Source organism: Macrobrachium rosenbergii, chromosome 12 (genome assembly GCF_040412425.1).
Source record: "Macrobrachium rosenbergii isolate ZJJX-2024 chromosome 12, ASM4041242v1, whole genome shotgun sequence".
NCBI classification, from domain to species: domain Eukaryota; kingdom Metazoa; phylum Arthropoda; class Malacostraca; order Decapoda; family Palaemonidae; genus Macrobrachium; species Macrobrachium rosenbergii.
The window spans coordinates 115529742-115545460 of record NC_089752.1 but is presented as its reverse complement, the minus strand read 5'-3'; the positions used below and the strand labels follow the sequence as shown (position 1 = coordinate 115545460).

Sequence of the window (15719 nt, the reverse complement as noted above, 5' to 3'; positions counted from 1 at the left end):
AAGGCGAGAGAGTGTAAGCGATGCATTACTTTCCATATTTCTTAAATGAACAAAAAATGGGACTTCGGAAGTTCAACGGAAGGCGCAAGGCATTACTACCCTAACACTATTCTCCTTGCATTTTGATACATTTTTTATCTATTTGTTAGTTTATTAATTTATTTGTTGTCCCTTTTCAATAATTGGAATCCCTAATGAACACCATAATACTCTCTGGGAGCTTGAATTTCAAGTCAGTGGCCCCTTTGGTGGGCTTGTTCCACATGAATGGGTTTCATCTTCTGAATAATAATAATAATAATAGTAGTAGTAGTAGTAGTAGTAGTAGTAGTAAATCTGGAATGGTTTACGTCTGTTTCTCAGTAGTTTCCCCTTTGAGAGAGTAAGGTGAAAGGCAGAGAGAGAGAGAGAGAGAGAGAGAGAGAGAGAGAGAGAGAGAGAGAGAGAGAGAGAGAGAGAGAGAGAGAGAGAGAGAGGCGAAACAGACGTTGCACGCCCGTGGGTTCTGCCGCTGTTCTGCTGCTGCTGCTGCAGCAGCTGTGGTGCTGTTATGCTGTCCGTGAAACCCGAAGTGTTGCCCGAGTCGAGCAGAGCAGAGCACGGAGAGAGAGAGGGAGACAGAGAGAGAGAGAGAGAGAGAGAGAGAGAATCTGAGCCAGCGCCGTTGCAAGCGGCCGCCGCCAGATGTCATCGCGATCTGTTGTTCTTCCTGACAGTGAAATCAGTTTCGGGGTTAACGATGCCAAGTGAAACCGCAGATGTGAGGCAAATGTCGCGTTGTTTCGCCCTGGTTTGATGCGCACGAGCATCAAGATGAGTCTGATCATGGACAACAGGCTGGAGACGGTGGACACAGAGGCCGAGGTCAAGAAGCTGCAGGCTCTGGTCAAGCAGTTGGAGCTGCAGAATGAGGAGCTGCGGTCGGAGAGGCAGCAGTTGATGAAAGAAGGTGGTGGTAGTGTGGGCGGCAGTCCCGTGCCCATGGGCGAGAGTACACCTGTGGGCGGCCAGGAGCATTCTCATCAACCCCCCACCACTCCCAAAAGACAGTCCCAGGCGCTGGACTCGGACTTCGAGGCCATGGATCCCATCGGCCTCGACGAGACCGACCTGTCAGACGACGAGACTTGGTGAGTGTGTGAGTCTCTCTCTCTCTCTCTCTCTCTCTCTCTCTCTCTCTCTCTCTCTCTCTCTCTCTCTAAAACTTACCCTTACTCCATTCCAGGATAACCTTCAGGCTGAGTTAGCCTCCTGCAGTCACCCCGGGGGGGGGGAGACGAAGCCAAATCTCCATGAGCCTGAGTCTCAGGCTTGAGACCCCAGTCTAACCTTTAGTGTTTTAATTTGAATTTTTAGTTATGGTATTACTTATATTCTAAGTTTCGTCTGCTTGGTTATGGTAGCCAGGAGTAGCCGAAATTTACAGGGACCAGACGACGTGTCATAAAGTAGCCTAATGTATGTTGTTGTTTTTACACATCTACGAAATCGTTTTATATTTACAAAGTAAATTTGAGTCGTAAAAAGCCATTTCTTTCTAACCTGCTTCATTTTGGGGTTGAAATGCATAACGGCTCTGCGTCGGGCATTAGCCTGCCTTGGAAATCGACATTTTTAATAGTATTTTGGTTGCTTATCATGAATTTACCTTTATTTTTTGTTGGACGACTGTAATTAACCCGTAATTAACCTCAGAACTGGTATGTTATTGCATGCCGGCCATCCTGGAATGCTATCGCGCGTGCCCAATGTTACAGGAGAACTTTTGGTAAAAAGCGGAGTTTCCTTCACCCGGGGGGTTCAGGCGCAGCCCCCCGACTAAGTAACAGAGCCTACTAGGTTAGGTTAGGGTATGTTAGGTTAGTATGGTTCCTTTTATAGTAGATTTCCCAGCATTGTTGGGTAGGTATGAGGTTAATAATAATTGACCAACAGTAAACCACACCGCTTTCTTCATCAGCAACACTGAATTTATAGGAAAATCGAGGTAATAATTCATGCAGAGCTGTTATGTAGAGATACCCATTTTGGTTCAGGAACTAGAAACAGAAATTTAATCATCAGTTGACGAAGAGTTTCCGCATTGAATCTGAATCATGTGTAGCCTGTAGCCATTAATCAGATTTTTACTCTCAGACACGTTTATACGTTTATTTCTTCCAACTTGGCTGGAAAGAAGTTTGTCGGTTCAGGTATCTTGAACTTCGTGGATTGCATGACCTGTTCATGACTTTCTTTTGTAATTTAATGATTCGGGTCTGAATACAGGATTTGTCCAATAGTCTTGGCTTAGTTTCATGTAAATGAAACTAAACTATACTCGTCATGTGATTATAGGAAGTTATTATCATCACACTCCCACTCTTCTGTCTACCGAGCCTATTGAGAATATGCATTGATTTATTTAAACAAGCATTGTAAGTGTATTGCAAAAGTATTGAAGAAATTATAACAAAGCATAATTCAGAGACACTGAATAACAGAATTGCCAGTACAGATGTAAGAGTCAGGTTACCTCGCAATTATGCTAATCCTAATTAACACGACCTGTCGTTTAAAAAAGAACATTCCGTAAAAAGTTTCCATACATTGTGTGTCGTGAAATTCTCCCCAAAGATCAAAATTCTCTGTATACCAAGGTTCCTATGTATTCATTCATATATGCAGGCACATTATATAGATTTGTTGCTGCAGGCCTATGTCCGTAATATGGTCCGTGAAATACACATTATTGGAGAGGGCATAATTTTAGTACATGTAGGCTATTTACACATTCAAAATTCACTCCATATTTTATTTCTTTATGCACAGTATTTTCTTCCAATTTTTGGTAAATATGAAGATGTTTACTGTGGTTTGGTTCCTGCCCATCACCGTTTGGAACATTTACCGCCTTTTGTTTATGTTTCTGTGTGTGTTAGGTCTTTCGTTTGTGTTTATGTTATTAACCATCTTTTGCTCATGTTTTTACACTCATCCCCAAGGGGCTGGCACTGAACACGCCACCTATTTTGCTTGTAAACTGTTAGTTACCAAAACTAGAGGGCTGCAGAAGCAGACTTCAGTTTTACCCAATTTTTTTCTTACTGTTCTTTTTTGTTCTTTTAACTCCAAATCCTCTGTTGTTTTCCATGGTAAGATCTACATGGAAGCTACAGTTATTAAGCACAACATGAGTTCTTCCTAAATTTTTACTAGTTTTTAAAAATATTTGTATTTTATGTAGCCTGATGGCAACAGTTCTCTTTATATAGCGCAAATCGAAATGATATAGTACAGAAGTAAACAGTGTCTGGTTGTATAGAAATGACAGTTGATGGCGTGAGTGTGACCTAGCCCAAATCTAAACTTGCTCGCAGTAAAAATTTTTAGGTCAGACTTCTCGATAAGTAAATTTTGTTTTTTTTATAAGTCAACATATATAATGTGTAAGATTTTTAAAAAGTATTTCAATATGAAAATTTATCAGCATCATTGATTTTTTGCCACATTTATCATTAAAAATTTGCTGCGATTTTGTCATTATGCTCTCATAATTAACACCCTTCATTGGATATGTCATTTTATATGCCTGACCATAGAAAATGTAGGCTAGTATAAGGTTAGTTTGTGTGAGCGTCAGCGGATCAGATGGATGGATGTGGTGATGAGGGATATGGGTGAGGAAGGACTTGGGGGGAAGAAAATGCAAAGAACGGAAATAGATGGAAAAAGTTGACTCGAGCGGCCGACCTTGCTATACAGTGGGACTAATAAAGTCGAAAGAAGAAGTTTAATGTTAGTTTGTTAAAAGAACAAGGAGAGAAAGCTACACCCACATTAGTAGTTTTTGTTGTGCATGAATGCTTTTTTGTTTTAGCAATTTTCCTCTGTTGGCCTTGAAAGTGTAATATCATACCAATGGAGGTTAGGCTATAAATATAAGGTTCTTTGGTCTTGGGATGGCCCCAAGAGAAATTACACGAAAAGCTGCTAGGCCATTGTTCTAGGGGTAATTTGCTCTTCCAACTCACAATAGCTTTAGCTTTTTTTACAGGGTATAGCTGTCATTTGTCCTTGATGAATTTAAGGTTGTATAATAAGCTGGAAAGTGTCACTCCTTGCGGGCTGGTGCATTAGTATGTTATTCCTTCTAAGTGGTACATGTAGTTTTATGGTTTATAATTGCATTAGTGTTGTGGCGCGGAGTTGATGGATGTGTATGTCTGCTTTATCTTGCCCGCAGTTCTTCTTCACCATTATGGCTAGAGAAGATTTGATCATACTTTTTGACAAGTATGGCATTTGGTTGTGTAAGAGGGTTTCAGAAGGTTGATTCATCCCCTGGGAGTAGATTAAATTGGTTTTGGTCCAAAGATTTCTTTTGAGTTGCTTTTCCTTTATTGTTCAAGCTAATGGGCTTGGCATATGCTGAAAGACTTCAGGAGGATAAGTGTTCACTGTTGGAAGGGCTGAACTCTGTCCAGTATTAAAATGTTTACAATGTACTCTTACAGTGTCATTTTTTGAACTTGTAAATTGTCATGCAAGTTTTGTCCTTAGGTACGTTTCATTCTTGACTTCAAAAGACTCAAGAATGGCTTTTTTGTCACTGTTAGTAACAGTTTTTGCTGGAAATGATAATGCGAACAGCAAGATAAGAACTGGCACTATTGGAGGACTGTAGTAAACATAAAGGTTTCCATTGCAAAATAAAGTGGCAAATATTTTTTATTTTTAGGAAGTGCAAGAGAGAAGTTCTTCTGCCTTTCTTGTTATTTACATAAGATCTAGATACATTGGAGATATTATCTAGCCCCTGTTGTTTATTTTCTATTCAAATACAAGGGTAAATTTGGTTGTAACACGACATACAGTTGGCCCAGGTTGTACTGCTATTCCATCAAGACCAGTTATAAAGCTGGATGCAGTATTAATGATACAACACAGTGTGGGTTGTGAAAGAGTGTTGTTTAAGTAATCATAATCTGTTGCCTCTATTATCCTGTATCAGTTATTTTTTTTCCTCAAATGCCATTGAGTGCCTTTTATTTTATATAAAATGTCAAATAAATATGCTGTAAACCGTAAATTGAATTGAGGAAAAGAAAAATGAAAATATGAAGATATTCTAAGTATACCAGTAGTGTTCACCATGTGTCAAATTAAGGCAGTGTCATGCATTGAGCGTTTATTGAAGCTGTTCATTATCATTGTTTAGAGCCGCTAACTTTGATGACACCAAGAATAGGGGGGGAATTGTGCTTGTTTGTGAGTGACATAGACCTGGAGGAAATTATTGGAGGGCTAGCTCTTTTGGAGAGGCCCTACATAGTTGTATAAACTCTCACGGCAGGTTGAAGTGGTCAGTATGCGTTAACATTTATCTTCAGTTGTTTGTGCGGCTGACACGAAAATTTCATGATGTGAAATTGCCATGAAATTCTGACCCTTTGGAGTGGCTAACCAAAAAGGAATCATTTAATCACTCTACATTTTTTAACATTAATCTTTGTTATTTCAGGTTGTTTGAGTCCCCATCACCACAAGCAAAGCCACACAGCTCAGATTGGTTACGCAAAGATGTTGATGATCCCTCATTAATAGTTGCTAAGAAGTCTTTAATACAAAAATTAGATCAAATAGCATGTAAGTAAACGTTGTGTTCATTTGTTGTATGTTAGTGCCCAGACTTTTTTGAAATGGCCATCTTCTAATTATTTTGCAATAATTTTGTTACCTGAATTTGCTAGCAAGATACTTTCTATATAGTTTGGGGTTCAAATATTTTTATGTAATCAACGAGACTGCACAGGGCAGCAAGAAGTACAGTAGAACCCCAGTCCACGACACTAATCCGTTCCAGAAGAAGCGTCGAGATGCGATTCCGTGGAGAGCCGAATAAATTTTTCCCATAAATACTGAAAATGGATTAATCTGTTCTTGGCCAGTCATTGCCCTAACCTTACCTTTTTATACAAAATTACACATAAATTACAATTAAATAAGTTTAGTGTTAAATATCTTACTATATTAGACACACTTTTTTTTCATTTTTAAATGTATACTGTTTCAAAAAAGCTGGCCTACATCCAATGCGACTGTATAACCAATGGTTGACCGAGCACCATACCCTAGACTAGGCTAGGTACCAGTATAGACTGTAACGGGTAGGCACAAAAACTGTTGCTAGTAATAAAATATTGAAAGCCAAGCCTAATTATTACAGTAATTAATAAAATATTAAAAATACTGTAGGCTAATTTATGTCCGTTATCACAAACTTGAGAAAAATTGCCTAAGTTGTTTACATTCAGTATTAATTTATGGTAAATTTCATACAGAGTGTATACCAGAGTAGTGTATACAAAATCACTTTAAAATATCTTTCAAAACAACAGCAGCAGAGTGAGCTGGCTTTAAACGACATGTGGGCCCACCGCCACCAACAACGTGCCAACTAGCGGCGGCTGACCAAAACACTTTTGTTTACAAATGTCATATGATTCATCTGGTCGGATTTCGGTTTGTTGTTCGAGCTCCAATGCAATATTTACTTGAAATTTCGTTCGAAATCCGATTATGTCAAGTTCTGGTAAGGTCGAGGACTGGGATTCTACTGTATAGTAGATTCCAGGTACTGTACTCGACAGCAAAGGTTACGTATAGAATCTCTCTGGAACTTGACTGATACCCATCACTTTTCTGGTTTGATAACTGTGTTTAGTTTCAGTAAACACAGGAAAAACGTGCTAATTGTTACAGTATACCTGTCATTTTGATGGGAATACACCCTGTATAGTCTCAGAAGTGGCATGAGAAATCTAAGCATGGTGTTTACATCATAATTTTAAAAAATAAGACATTTCTAGGGGAACCTTCTGTGCGATGTCTGTATTGTGGTGACTGAGCAATATGTAGGTGTTAAAAGAACAAATATGCAGTATCCTTTCAGCATCCATCTGCATTATTTTGTGATTTGCTTTTGTTTGCAGTCTTCTCAGATGTATCTTGCTTTAACCTGTGTCCATCTTTTAGATGAATTCCTTTTGGCCAGCCATATAACGATAGATTTTTTACTTTGTAGCTTACGTTAATGTACTGGTTTGATTGAAAAAACAGATTAACACTGTACTTGGAGTGATATAGTATTTCTAGAGCTCTAAGCAATGTAAAAGATGGGAATAAGGTATCTAGAGAAAGTGAAGAATCAAAACAAAGTTATGGCAATGTATTAGAAAACTTGAGCAATATACTGTATGTACAGTACTGTATATATTGATTACTGTAACGGCGGTGGAAGGTGTTTATGCAATGGATGAATATTTTACTTGTGCACATCACTTATTGACCTACATGTTGGCCAAGAGATAGTTATTCTTAGGAGTATAGGTTATGTTTTCCCAGGTGAGTAACCTGCTGCCACTGGGAGCTCACTCATTGTATCACATACAGTACATGGTTTGATACATGAGAATGCTGTTCTTATTTCACTGGTAGCTGCAGTTCTGGTGCAGAGTTTAGGTTTTGGTCGGGAAGAATCCAGAAGCTCTCTATGCATCATGGCCTCCATTTCAATTGCAAAATTCTGGCAATTGTAGTAAGGTCCAAAGTATTGCAATGGACACCAGAGAAATGAAGAAATTTGTCGTAATTCGCTCAGTGTGGTATAGTCTGAAGGGAAGTTTAATACAGTGGTTGCTCTTATGAAATTGTCATGGTTGGCTTGGCATCAGCACACCCGTATGGTGGGTAATGTGAGGAATGGCAGGTTGTTGAGGAGACTTGACGTACATAACATGCTGAGGAAGTGCTCTGTCATGAAAGGCAGCTTGTTGAGGGGTCATAACGTTAGATAAGTTACTGAGAAAATACATCATCAAACATCAAGAGAAAAATGAAGGCTGCTCTGCAAAGTCCTTGAGAGTCTGGTTTGAAAAACTAAACGTGATGGAAATTACCAAATCGTATTTCTTATTGGTATACGTTAACATGACGAGAGTAGAGAAACTGCTTCATTTAGTGTGAATGGACCACTTTTTTCTTTCTGCAAGTCCCTGTGAGTTATGGGATGGTAATAACAATTCTTGAACCAGGATGCTCAGAAGTTACTTTTAGATTCAGTTGGGTTTGTAACTGTAAAGAAGAAACTGATTCTCTTCATTAAATGTTAATAGTTACGCCCATTACAAAGGTATCAGATTTTATTCATACTCATGGGTATATTATAGTTTTTGTGGTTTGTATGTCAAGTACAGTGTGTTTGTAGTATATATTTAGTCTTTTTAGACTGTCTTATGTAATTAAGCAATTAATTTTTGATAAACTATTTCAAGCACTGATAACATTTGATGTTAAGTCATTGCTTTGCTGGTTATTATTTTTGTAGGTTCTAGGGGTGCCGGCTGATCAGCTAACGTTCTTCAGTAGCACACTTCATTTATTGCTATATATATTTTCAGATTGTAACATTAAATATCATGAATAATATTAATCCAGATTGAGAGGGGTAAACCTTTTAGAAGTTTAGGTCTTGCATCAATGTAGACCATTTTATTTTCTGCCAGTGTAGAGATGATGAATTTGTGAGAGTGATGTGTTTTGCTCTTCTTGGTCCAAGGTTCACTTGTAGGAGTTCTCAATTTAGAGGCACAGCAGTCTTGGTCCGACTTTACCAAAGACAGTTCTAAAGGCATTGTTGCAGCAGATGATGCCATTAACAACATATCTGCAGACAAATCTGAGTCTGAATATGGCTGAAAGTCAGACATTCTTCAGCAATTGTTGACGTCAGTCACCTCCAAGGTTTCACTAGTCATGGATTATATGCTTCCTCAGAAAGACACAGCCATTGAATGTGCACAATTTGGATACCTTCAGTGTTGGCCTGAATTCTTCAATAGTCATCCACCCTTTAGTTCAGGTATATGTTTTGCAGTACAGAAGTCAGAGCTCCTTTAGTCCAAGAGTATATATGAGCTCGTTTGTTCTCACAGAGGTGGTTCTGTGCAATCTTTTGTAGAGACATGCCCCTGGTGTACCTTCAACCAATGCCTTTTGACTCCTGTGCCCATTAAGGAAGTTTCTGCAGGGTTGGTGAGGTTCTACAGTTTTCTCTTTGTCATTCCAGGGGTTTCCAGAGTCTGTAGGCCAACCATAGACCTTTGTTGCTTCAACCAATTTTTTTATTGACCTCTTTCTGGATGTAGACGTTAGTGTAAGTTAAGAGATCAGTTAAGCAAGGAGATTTTCTGGCTGCACTGGATCTGATGGAGTACTTTATTTCCTTGTCTGCCCTTCAAGAAAGCTCCGTCGGTTTTTGTGGGAAGGAAAGGCATACCAGTTTAATAATGATCTTCAGCTTCTTGTTAACTGGGCATAGGCTCTTGGTTGCTCCCTGGTCTGGCAGGAGTCAGAATTTGTCTTCATATCCTCCCAGATGAATTAATGATCATGGCTTTGTTCATCACATGGCCTTTCTCCTGAAACTTTGTCATTCCCTTGGTCTCCGTGTGATTTGGAAGAAGTCTGACCTGACCCCCTCCACACAAGTAAGTTACTTGGAGTTGTGGTTTGGTGCTGGAAGAAATCTTGTGCCCTTCAGAAGACAAGATTTGCCATTTGGCTATGTCCATTCATGAGTATGAGTTCCAATGGATATCCTGCAAGGTTGTGAAGGTACTGGAGGAGTTCTTGGTTTGGTGACAGACAAAGTCTTGCTAAACCCTCACTGGTTTAAGCAGAAGGGGAATCTTTGGCTAGGAGTGATTCTGGTTTCTTCAGAACCAGAGGTTTTTATATTTACCGAAGCATCAGTTCAGTGCTGGGTTGCTCACTTAATGGATCTAGGTGCAAAGGGTGCTTGGTTGTGAAGGGCGATACTGTAAAATTGACTCTTTGGAGTTGAAGCCTGTTTTTCTTGACTTCCAAGCATCCATGACCTTAGCAGGGTAAAAAATTAGGGATATGTCTGGTAGTAAGAACACTGTCACCTGCATCAGGAACTAGGGAGACCCCTGCTTGAGATTGTTGTGTTGGTTGGCTATAGAGTTCTTCATTGGAGCACTGCTTGTACCAAGTGAATCATGTGGCAGGGGCCACAGACGTGATGCTGCAGCTATAGAATGACCAAAATATCAACTGTGCCTTCCCCCTTCTTTCTGTTTGTGCAGGTCCTTGAGAAGTTAGATATCATCAGATTTGTTGATAAGACTTTTTTCTCCTTTCTTGTCCCAACAGGATTGGTTCACCAATCTCCTGGGCTTAGTAGCTGACAGTACTAGAGTCCTTCCTCTCTGGAGGAAACTCCTGAAGCAACCTCAATTACACTGTATAAAGAACCACTTGTAATCCTTGCTCCCGAGCACTTTGAGGTTATCCATTGTAGACTCAGAGAGAGAGGTTTTTCAGAAGGAGCAGCAGCTGCCTTTGTTCCTATGATTTGCTGATTTCATTTTGCTTCTCTTTTGTCATAAAGCATTGACGTTATGTACACGCAGGGTGGCCCTCCTCTGTGTCTTCATTCAGCATGAGGTGGAATTGTGATCTGGTTGGGACATCTCAGACCATCTTTGTCAATTTTGCCTGTCTATCTCCAGGTTGTGGTGTAAGCTTCCATATTGCCTTTTTATGGAGCTTGATGAGCCTCCTTTCAAGCTCTTTATGGTTGATTTGATGATAAGGATATTGCTTCTACTGGTTCTTGCCTCCTCCAAGCATATGGACCAGTTGTGTGTTTTGTCCAGTAATATCTTTTTCAAAATTGTTCGTCTGTTGATTTCACTTATGTTTCAGATTCAGTAGTGAAGGCTTAATCAGGTGACCTGTCTGTGACTCCCTGTGCAATTCACATTCTATTTTCACCCTAAAAAGATGACCTTGTCTTTTCCCTTGTCAGTGTAGTCAGGTTTTATTATAAACTTACTCGGTCAAGAAGACCCAAATTTCTAAAGATACAGCTTCTTTTGGCTCTGCCAGGTGATGTTAAGTGCTTATTTGATTGTGTCTTTAGTGGACTTAAGTTAGTTAAAGGTGAAGGCACATGAAGTGCTTACTATCTCCTCTCCATTAACTTATGTATAATTTAGATCTTGATGCCATCCTTTGGGTTAGTACATAGAGATGCTATTCTGCTTCCACAGGGTTTTATTTATATATTAAACATACGAACTTGGATGTTTTCTTATGTGGTCCAGTTGTCTTGGTGGGCATGTCTTACCAACAGGGAGGTGTTCTGTCACTTCTTCCTTGTGCATATCATTATATCACCAAATCTTTGTCTTTTTAGAGTTGTGGTTCTCAAGTGTATCTGCTTTCAAATCTGAGTTTGCTATTGAAGGTTTTGTACCACACTCTTTGATCTGCTGGGGAGTACCATCATTAGCTTATCTGCCAGGCTTTTAGAGAATACATGGTAGGTGCAATATGAACTTCTTTACTTGCCATAACCATCTTTCATATTCCTCTCTGCAGACTCTTTTGTTGTTTATGAATGCTTCCCTGTTGTCCTCCTAAATTGTTGTTCGGGCAGCATACAGTTAATGGGATTGTTGTGAACAAAACCCCCCCTTTTTTTTTTTAAACTTCAGATGCATTTTGCAAAACAAGCCAATTAATCATAGAGTGAATACCCTCATCCACACACTTCTTGGATTGTTTTGACATGTGCAGAGGGGTGCCCCTCTTAATCTTAAACAGTTTAAGTTTTGACGAGTGGAATGTAAGCCATTGAATCATGAATGAGTTTTTTTTTTTTTTTTTTTTTTTAAATGTGCTGTATGTAATTAAAAGGTGATATTTTGTAATTTGGATATGGAAATAGGTTTATTTAAACTAGATATGATGAATGCTGTGCTTTCATGGAAAATATTGACTAATTTTCATTGTAATTCTGTGTTACCTTTTTATGTTGAAATTCTGATTGCTAATAATTAATGATGCAGTGTGGGAGACTACAGTAAAAGAACTAAAATATAATTAAATGACCTGTGGGTACTGTAAAATTGTCACACTTCGTTGCTACCCAGATCTAGGTCTGTCAGTTAGCTGTAGTTCTGTGTCAGTCATGAACCTTTAGGGGTAATGTACCAGATAATTTATTTATGATATAAAATTTTATTAATAATAGTTTTAGTAGAAATGTTGGTGTTATTGTAATTTTTAACATTGACACAATTAACAGTAACCATTTTCTGTGTGTAAATGTTGTTTATAATGGTGTAAAGCATTTTAAGTTATCCATATGGTTGGTTTCACCCCTGCTAGGTTGTGTGATTATAATTTGCATAAATGATGTTCTAAAAATATGTAAAGCCAAAAGATTTACATTAAAACAGAGTATTATTTACAGTAAATTTAACCATAAATTTCTTTTCACAACTTGCGGAAAGAATGTTAAGTTTATTTGTGTAATTAAGAGAATCAGTCTAGAATGACAGAATGTAGTTTAGTAGCTTTGTCAGTTTGGTAAAGGTGAAGAAAGTTCGTTTGTAAAAATAGTTCTTTTATAATTATGCATTTTGCTAATTTTACAGAATTTTTGAATAACTGCAACATTGGGATTGTTTTTTCAGTATCTCCTCACCATTCACCTCGTCATTCCTTCAGCCCCTGCTCATCAGGTGTCCTTTCTCCTGAATCTCCACCCTCGTCCCGAGGTAAACTCTTCTTTGCGTTGGTTGAATGATGTTTTGCCCGGAAGTTATTCCTTTGTAGAGTGAGCCTCATTGCAGATATATTACTTGCATGTAGTTCATAGAAGAGCATCTACGGATAGATTTGTGCTATTGTGTACAGATTATCACAAAACTTTGCTGTGTTATTTTTTATTGTAGTGTACTGTACAACATATCCTATTTCATTGCATTTCTGCTTGACCATTTTACAGCTTTTTCTTGATCTAACAGATTTATAAATATTGATTACTAACCTTTTCTCTAGGGCATTTGCAATAGGTATGAGGTAGTATTATACAACTTGGAAATATGTGGTTTGAATAGAGTAGACCAGTATTCAAGAACTTGGGAGATGAACATGGTTGATTTGATAAGTAGTTTTTTGTTAGTTTCCAAGTGATTGTAAATGTAATCATTACAATGGGCTAATTTCATAAGTTTAGGAACTTTAGGTGCTTTTAAGAAGACATAAGTACCAGTATATTGCACAAGAATTTTTGCCACTAGTGCATTAGTTGTGTGCAGTGGCGTTAATAAAAGCTCATCGAGGTTTTTGCTCATCAATTTAGAGTATGGTTATCTATATCATGTTTGAATGGTAAACATCCAGGTTTTCTGTGTACTTAGAATTCTAGTTAAAGGCAGGCATACAAGGTGCTGAATCGCCGCTTAAAAAGTGGTGAATCTGTGGTTGGTAGTGGCTAAGACACATGGCCACTTTTCAAGGACTCTCATCCTTTTGACTTTTTAAGACCAAGAGAATGCAGTGTTCTTGAGTTTTGTATTGACGAAGCCACTGCTTCTTAACTGGAAACGTGTATCATACCTTTATTTACATTACTGAATGTATTACAAGTCTGGCTTTATTCTTTTTACTTTTAGTTGTTGGTGTTCTATTGAGTTACCCATTTCCCAACAGCGATTGCCAAAATCAGCATTAATTCCTCCTCACCTAGATGAGTAATGAGTTAGTTAAGAAATAAAAGTAAATTTTTCTTTGGCAAATTTTTTCCTGAGAACATTTTATGAACTGAAATATGTGCTGTGAATGATGGGATTGTATTGGAAAGTGTTTCTAGAGAATTACATGTAACACACATCACATTTGGCGTAGATGTTATTGCCAAAGCACTTTAATAACCACACCAACCACTGTTCTTGTCTTTGAGACCACATTGCCTCAACTCCAAGCACCACTTAATTTTATTTTTAAAAAATTTGTGAAAAGAGAGGCAAAAAAATAACCTCTTACATAATTATGATTTCAGTAATTTAATAGCTCAAGGATATATCATTAGTGAGAAAGCTTAAAGAATCTTTATTTTTATATGACACTTTCATATATGTAGACAAAAGAGAGATTCTGTTTTATGCTGGTATCTCATAGTTGGTTCTTGTTAAGTTTACAACAAAAGGCAAAATGAAACTTCAGAATTATTTTGAATTTTGTTTGTCACCTCACAAGCCTATTTTATACTTAATATTAGCCTATGTGTATGTCAGCTTCTAATGGGAGGTTATTTTTAAGTAAGCAAAGGATTTGTGTATGAACAGTTTAATTTTACTTTTGAGAAGTTACTTTTGTTTCATCCCAAATCCATTATGTTAAAATCTTATTAGAGTCTAACACACATTTTGGGTAAAGTGACAGGTTTAAATATTAAAAAGCAACATGATTTATTTGGGGTGAATCTTACCTACTGTAACAGATAGCTTATTTCTCTGCACTGATAGGCGAGTCACCATTCAAACACAAGAAGGTGACTTGGCTGACCCAGATAATTGTCTAATTCACCTGTTCTCTACCACGTGTATTTCGAATGTTTTAGCTCTTGTCAGAGTTCTCGTTGCTGCCTTTGTGCGCAGCCGATTGTTGGTGTTTCATGGTTTTGGCTGTTTGATGCTTTCACAGTACTGTACTGTACATTTATTTCTCCTAGGATGTCTTCCATTGGAAGCAAGGTTAAGAATGTCAGGTTTTGTAGGAATGATTTCTGTTTTAGCAGGATGTTGAATTTTGAGGTACAAAGACACACTGTTTGTGCCATGCTGGCCACAGTGGTATAGAGTGTGACCTAGAAAATATATGTGGGGAATATAGTGAGTGGTCTAAGGACCTTAATGCTCGTTGAGTATAGGAAGAAAAGGGAAGCAGATATATTGTGAAAGTAAATGATTAGGTCAGGGCGTAAATCTCATTTCTACCCCTTCTCCAGGTCCTTCATCTGTAATTTTCCATACTCAGTCTGTATCTTTTTCCTTTGCTTATGCATTAGCTAGTACTGAGACTTCTCTTTAGTCCTGCCTTTCACTCCCCTTTCAGTTCAGGAAAACATATCAGGAAGTTAGAACAGAATGTAAACCTTATTTTAGAGGCAGTAAAAGGGTTTACTGGATTTATGTTAGGAAACCTTTCTGGGTCCCTCCAGAGTGTGTGTTCATTTTCATGTTCCCATGTAAGGGGTATATAACGTGTCGGTGCCCTCACCTGTCTGTAGCCCAAGCACAGGACGACTATGTGACAGTTGGAAGAGTCCACTGCTAGGAAACAAGTTCGGTTCTCTGGGCAAAGTGGTTCTGTGCCCTCTGTCAACTGCCTCTCGTTTTTCGTGCTCTGAGTATTGTTTAATGAGGTCTCCGAAAGATCATTTTGGTAAACGTAAATATTCACTCTGTACAGTATTTTGACAACTCATCATTGGCATCTAGTAATGAGGTTGTTGGCACTGTTGGGACTAATGATATGGACAGTGTTAATAACAATAATGTGTCTGTATTGGGTTGGTCTAATTCTGATGTTAGGTTGACTCAGTTATTAAACCAATCTCTTCTGTATCTATTTCTCATTCTGAATCCTTGTCTGCTATGCCTCTTTCTCCTTGCAATTAACCTGTTCATTCTTAAATGCTGTTTCTTCAGGTACTGGCGAGTCTCTTCCTTTGGCCTTTGTTAATGTTTCTATTTAACCATACCATGGTTACAGATCTTATGTTTCCAAGCTAGATGCTATCCTAGCTGCTTTGCTCTCTAAGGTTGTGTTATCTGGAAATGTTCTAAAGTTTGTTG

The 15719-nt window shown here is 38.3% G+C and overlaps 1 protein-coding gene across 8 annotated transcripts in view; it reads left to right on the top strand.

Annotated features, from left to right (window-relative positions):
- The first annotated feature begins 513 nt into the window (after positions 1–513).
- Positions 514–15719, top strand: part of LOC136843926 (SLAIN motif-containing protein 2-like) — a 54494-nt gene continuing 39288 nt past the window's right edge. For 2 of the 8 annotated variants that reach the window (XR_010854732.1, XM_067112877.1), the window contains exons 1-3: positions 699–1130; positions 5504–5628; positions 12552–12635. Coding sequence is in view for 6 of the 8 variants with exons in the window: in XM_067112877.1 (XP_066968978.1) it covers positions 796–1130; positions 5504–5628; positions 12552–12635 (544 nt within the window). In the remaining 2 variants the exon portion in view is untranslated. Of the gene's footprint in view, positions 1131–5503; positions 5629–12551; positions 12636–15719 lie in introns of all 8 variants that reach the window. The other 6 variants (XM_067112871.1, XM_067112874.1, XM_067112873.1 and 3 more) reach the window with 6 other exon arrangements.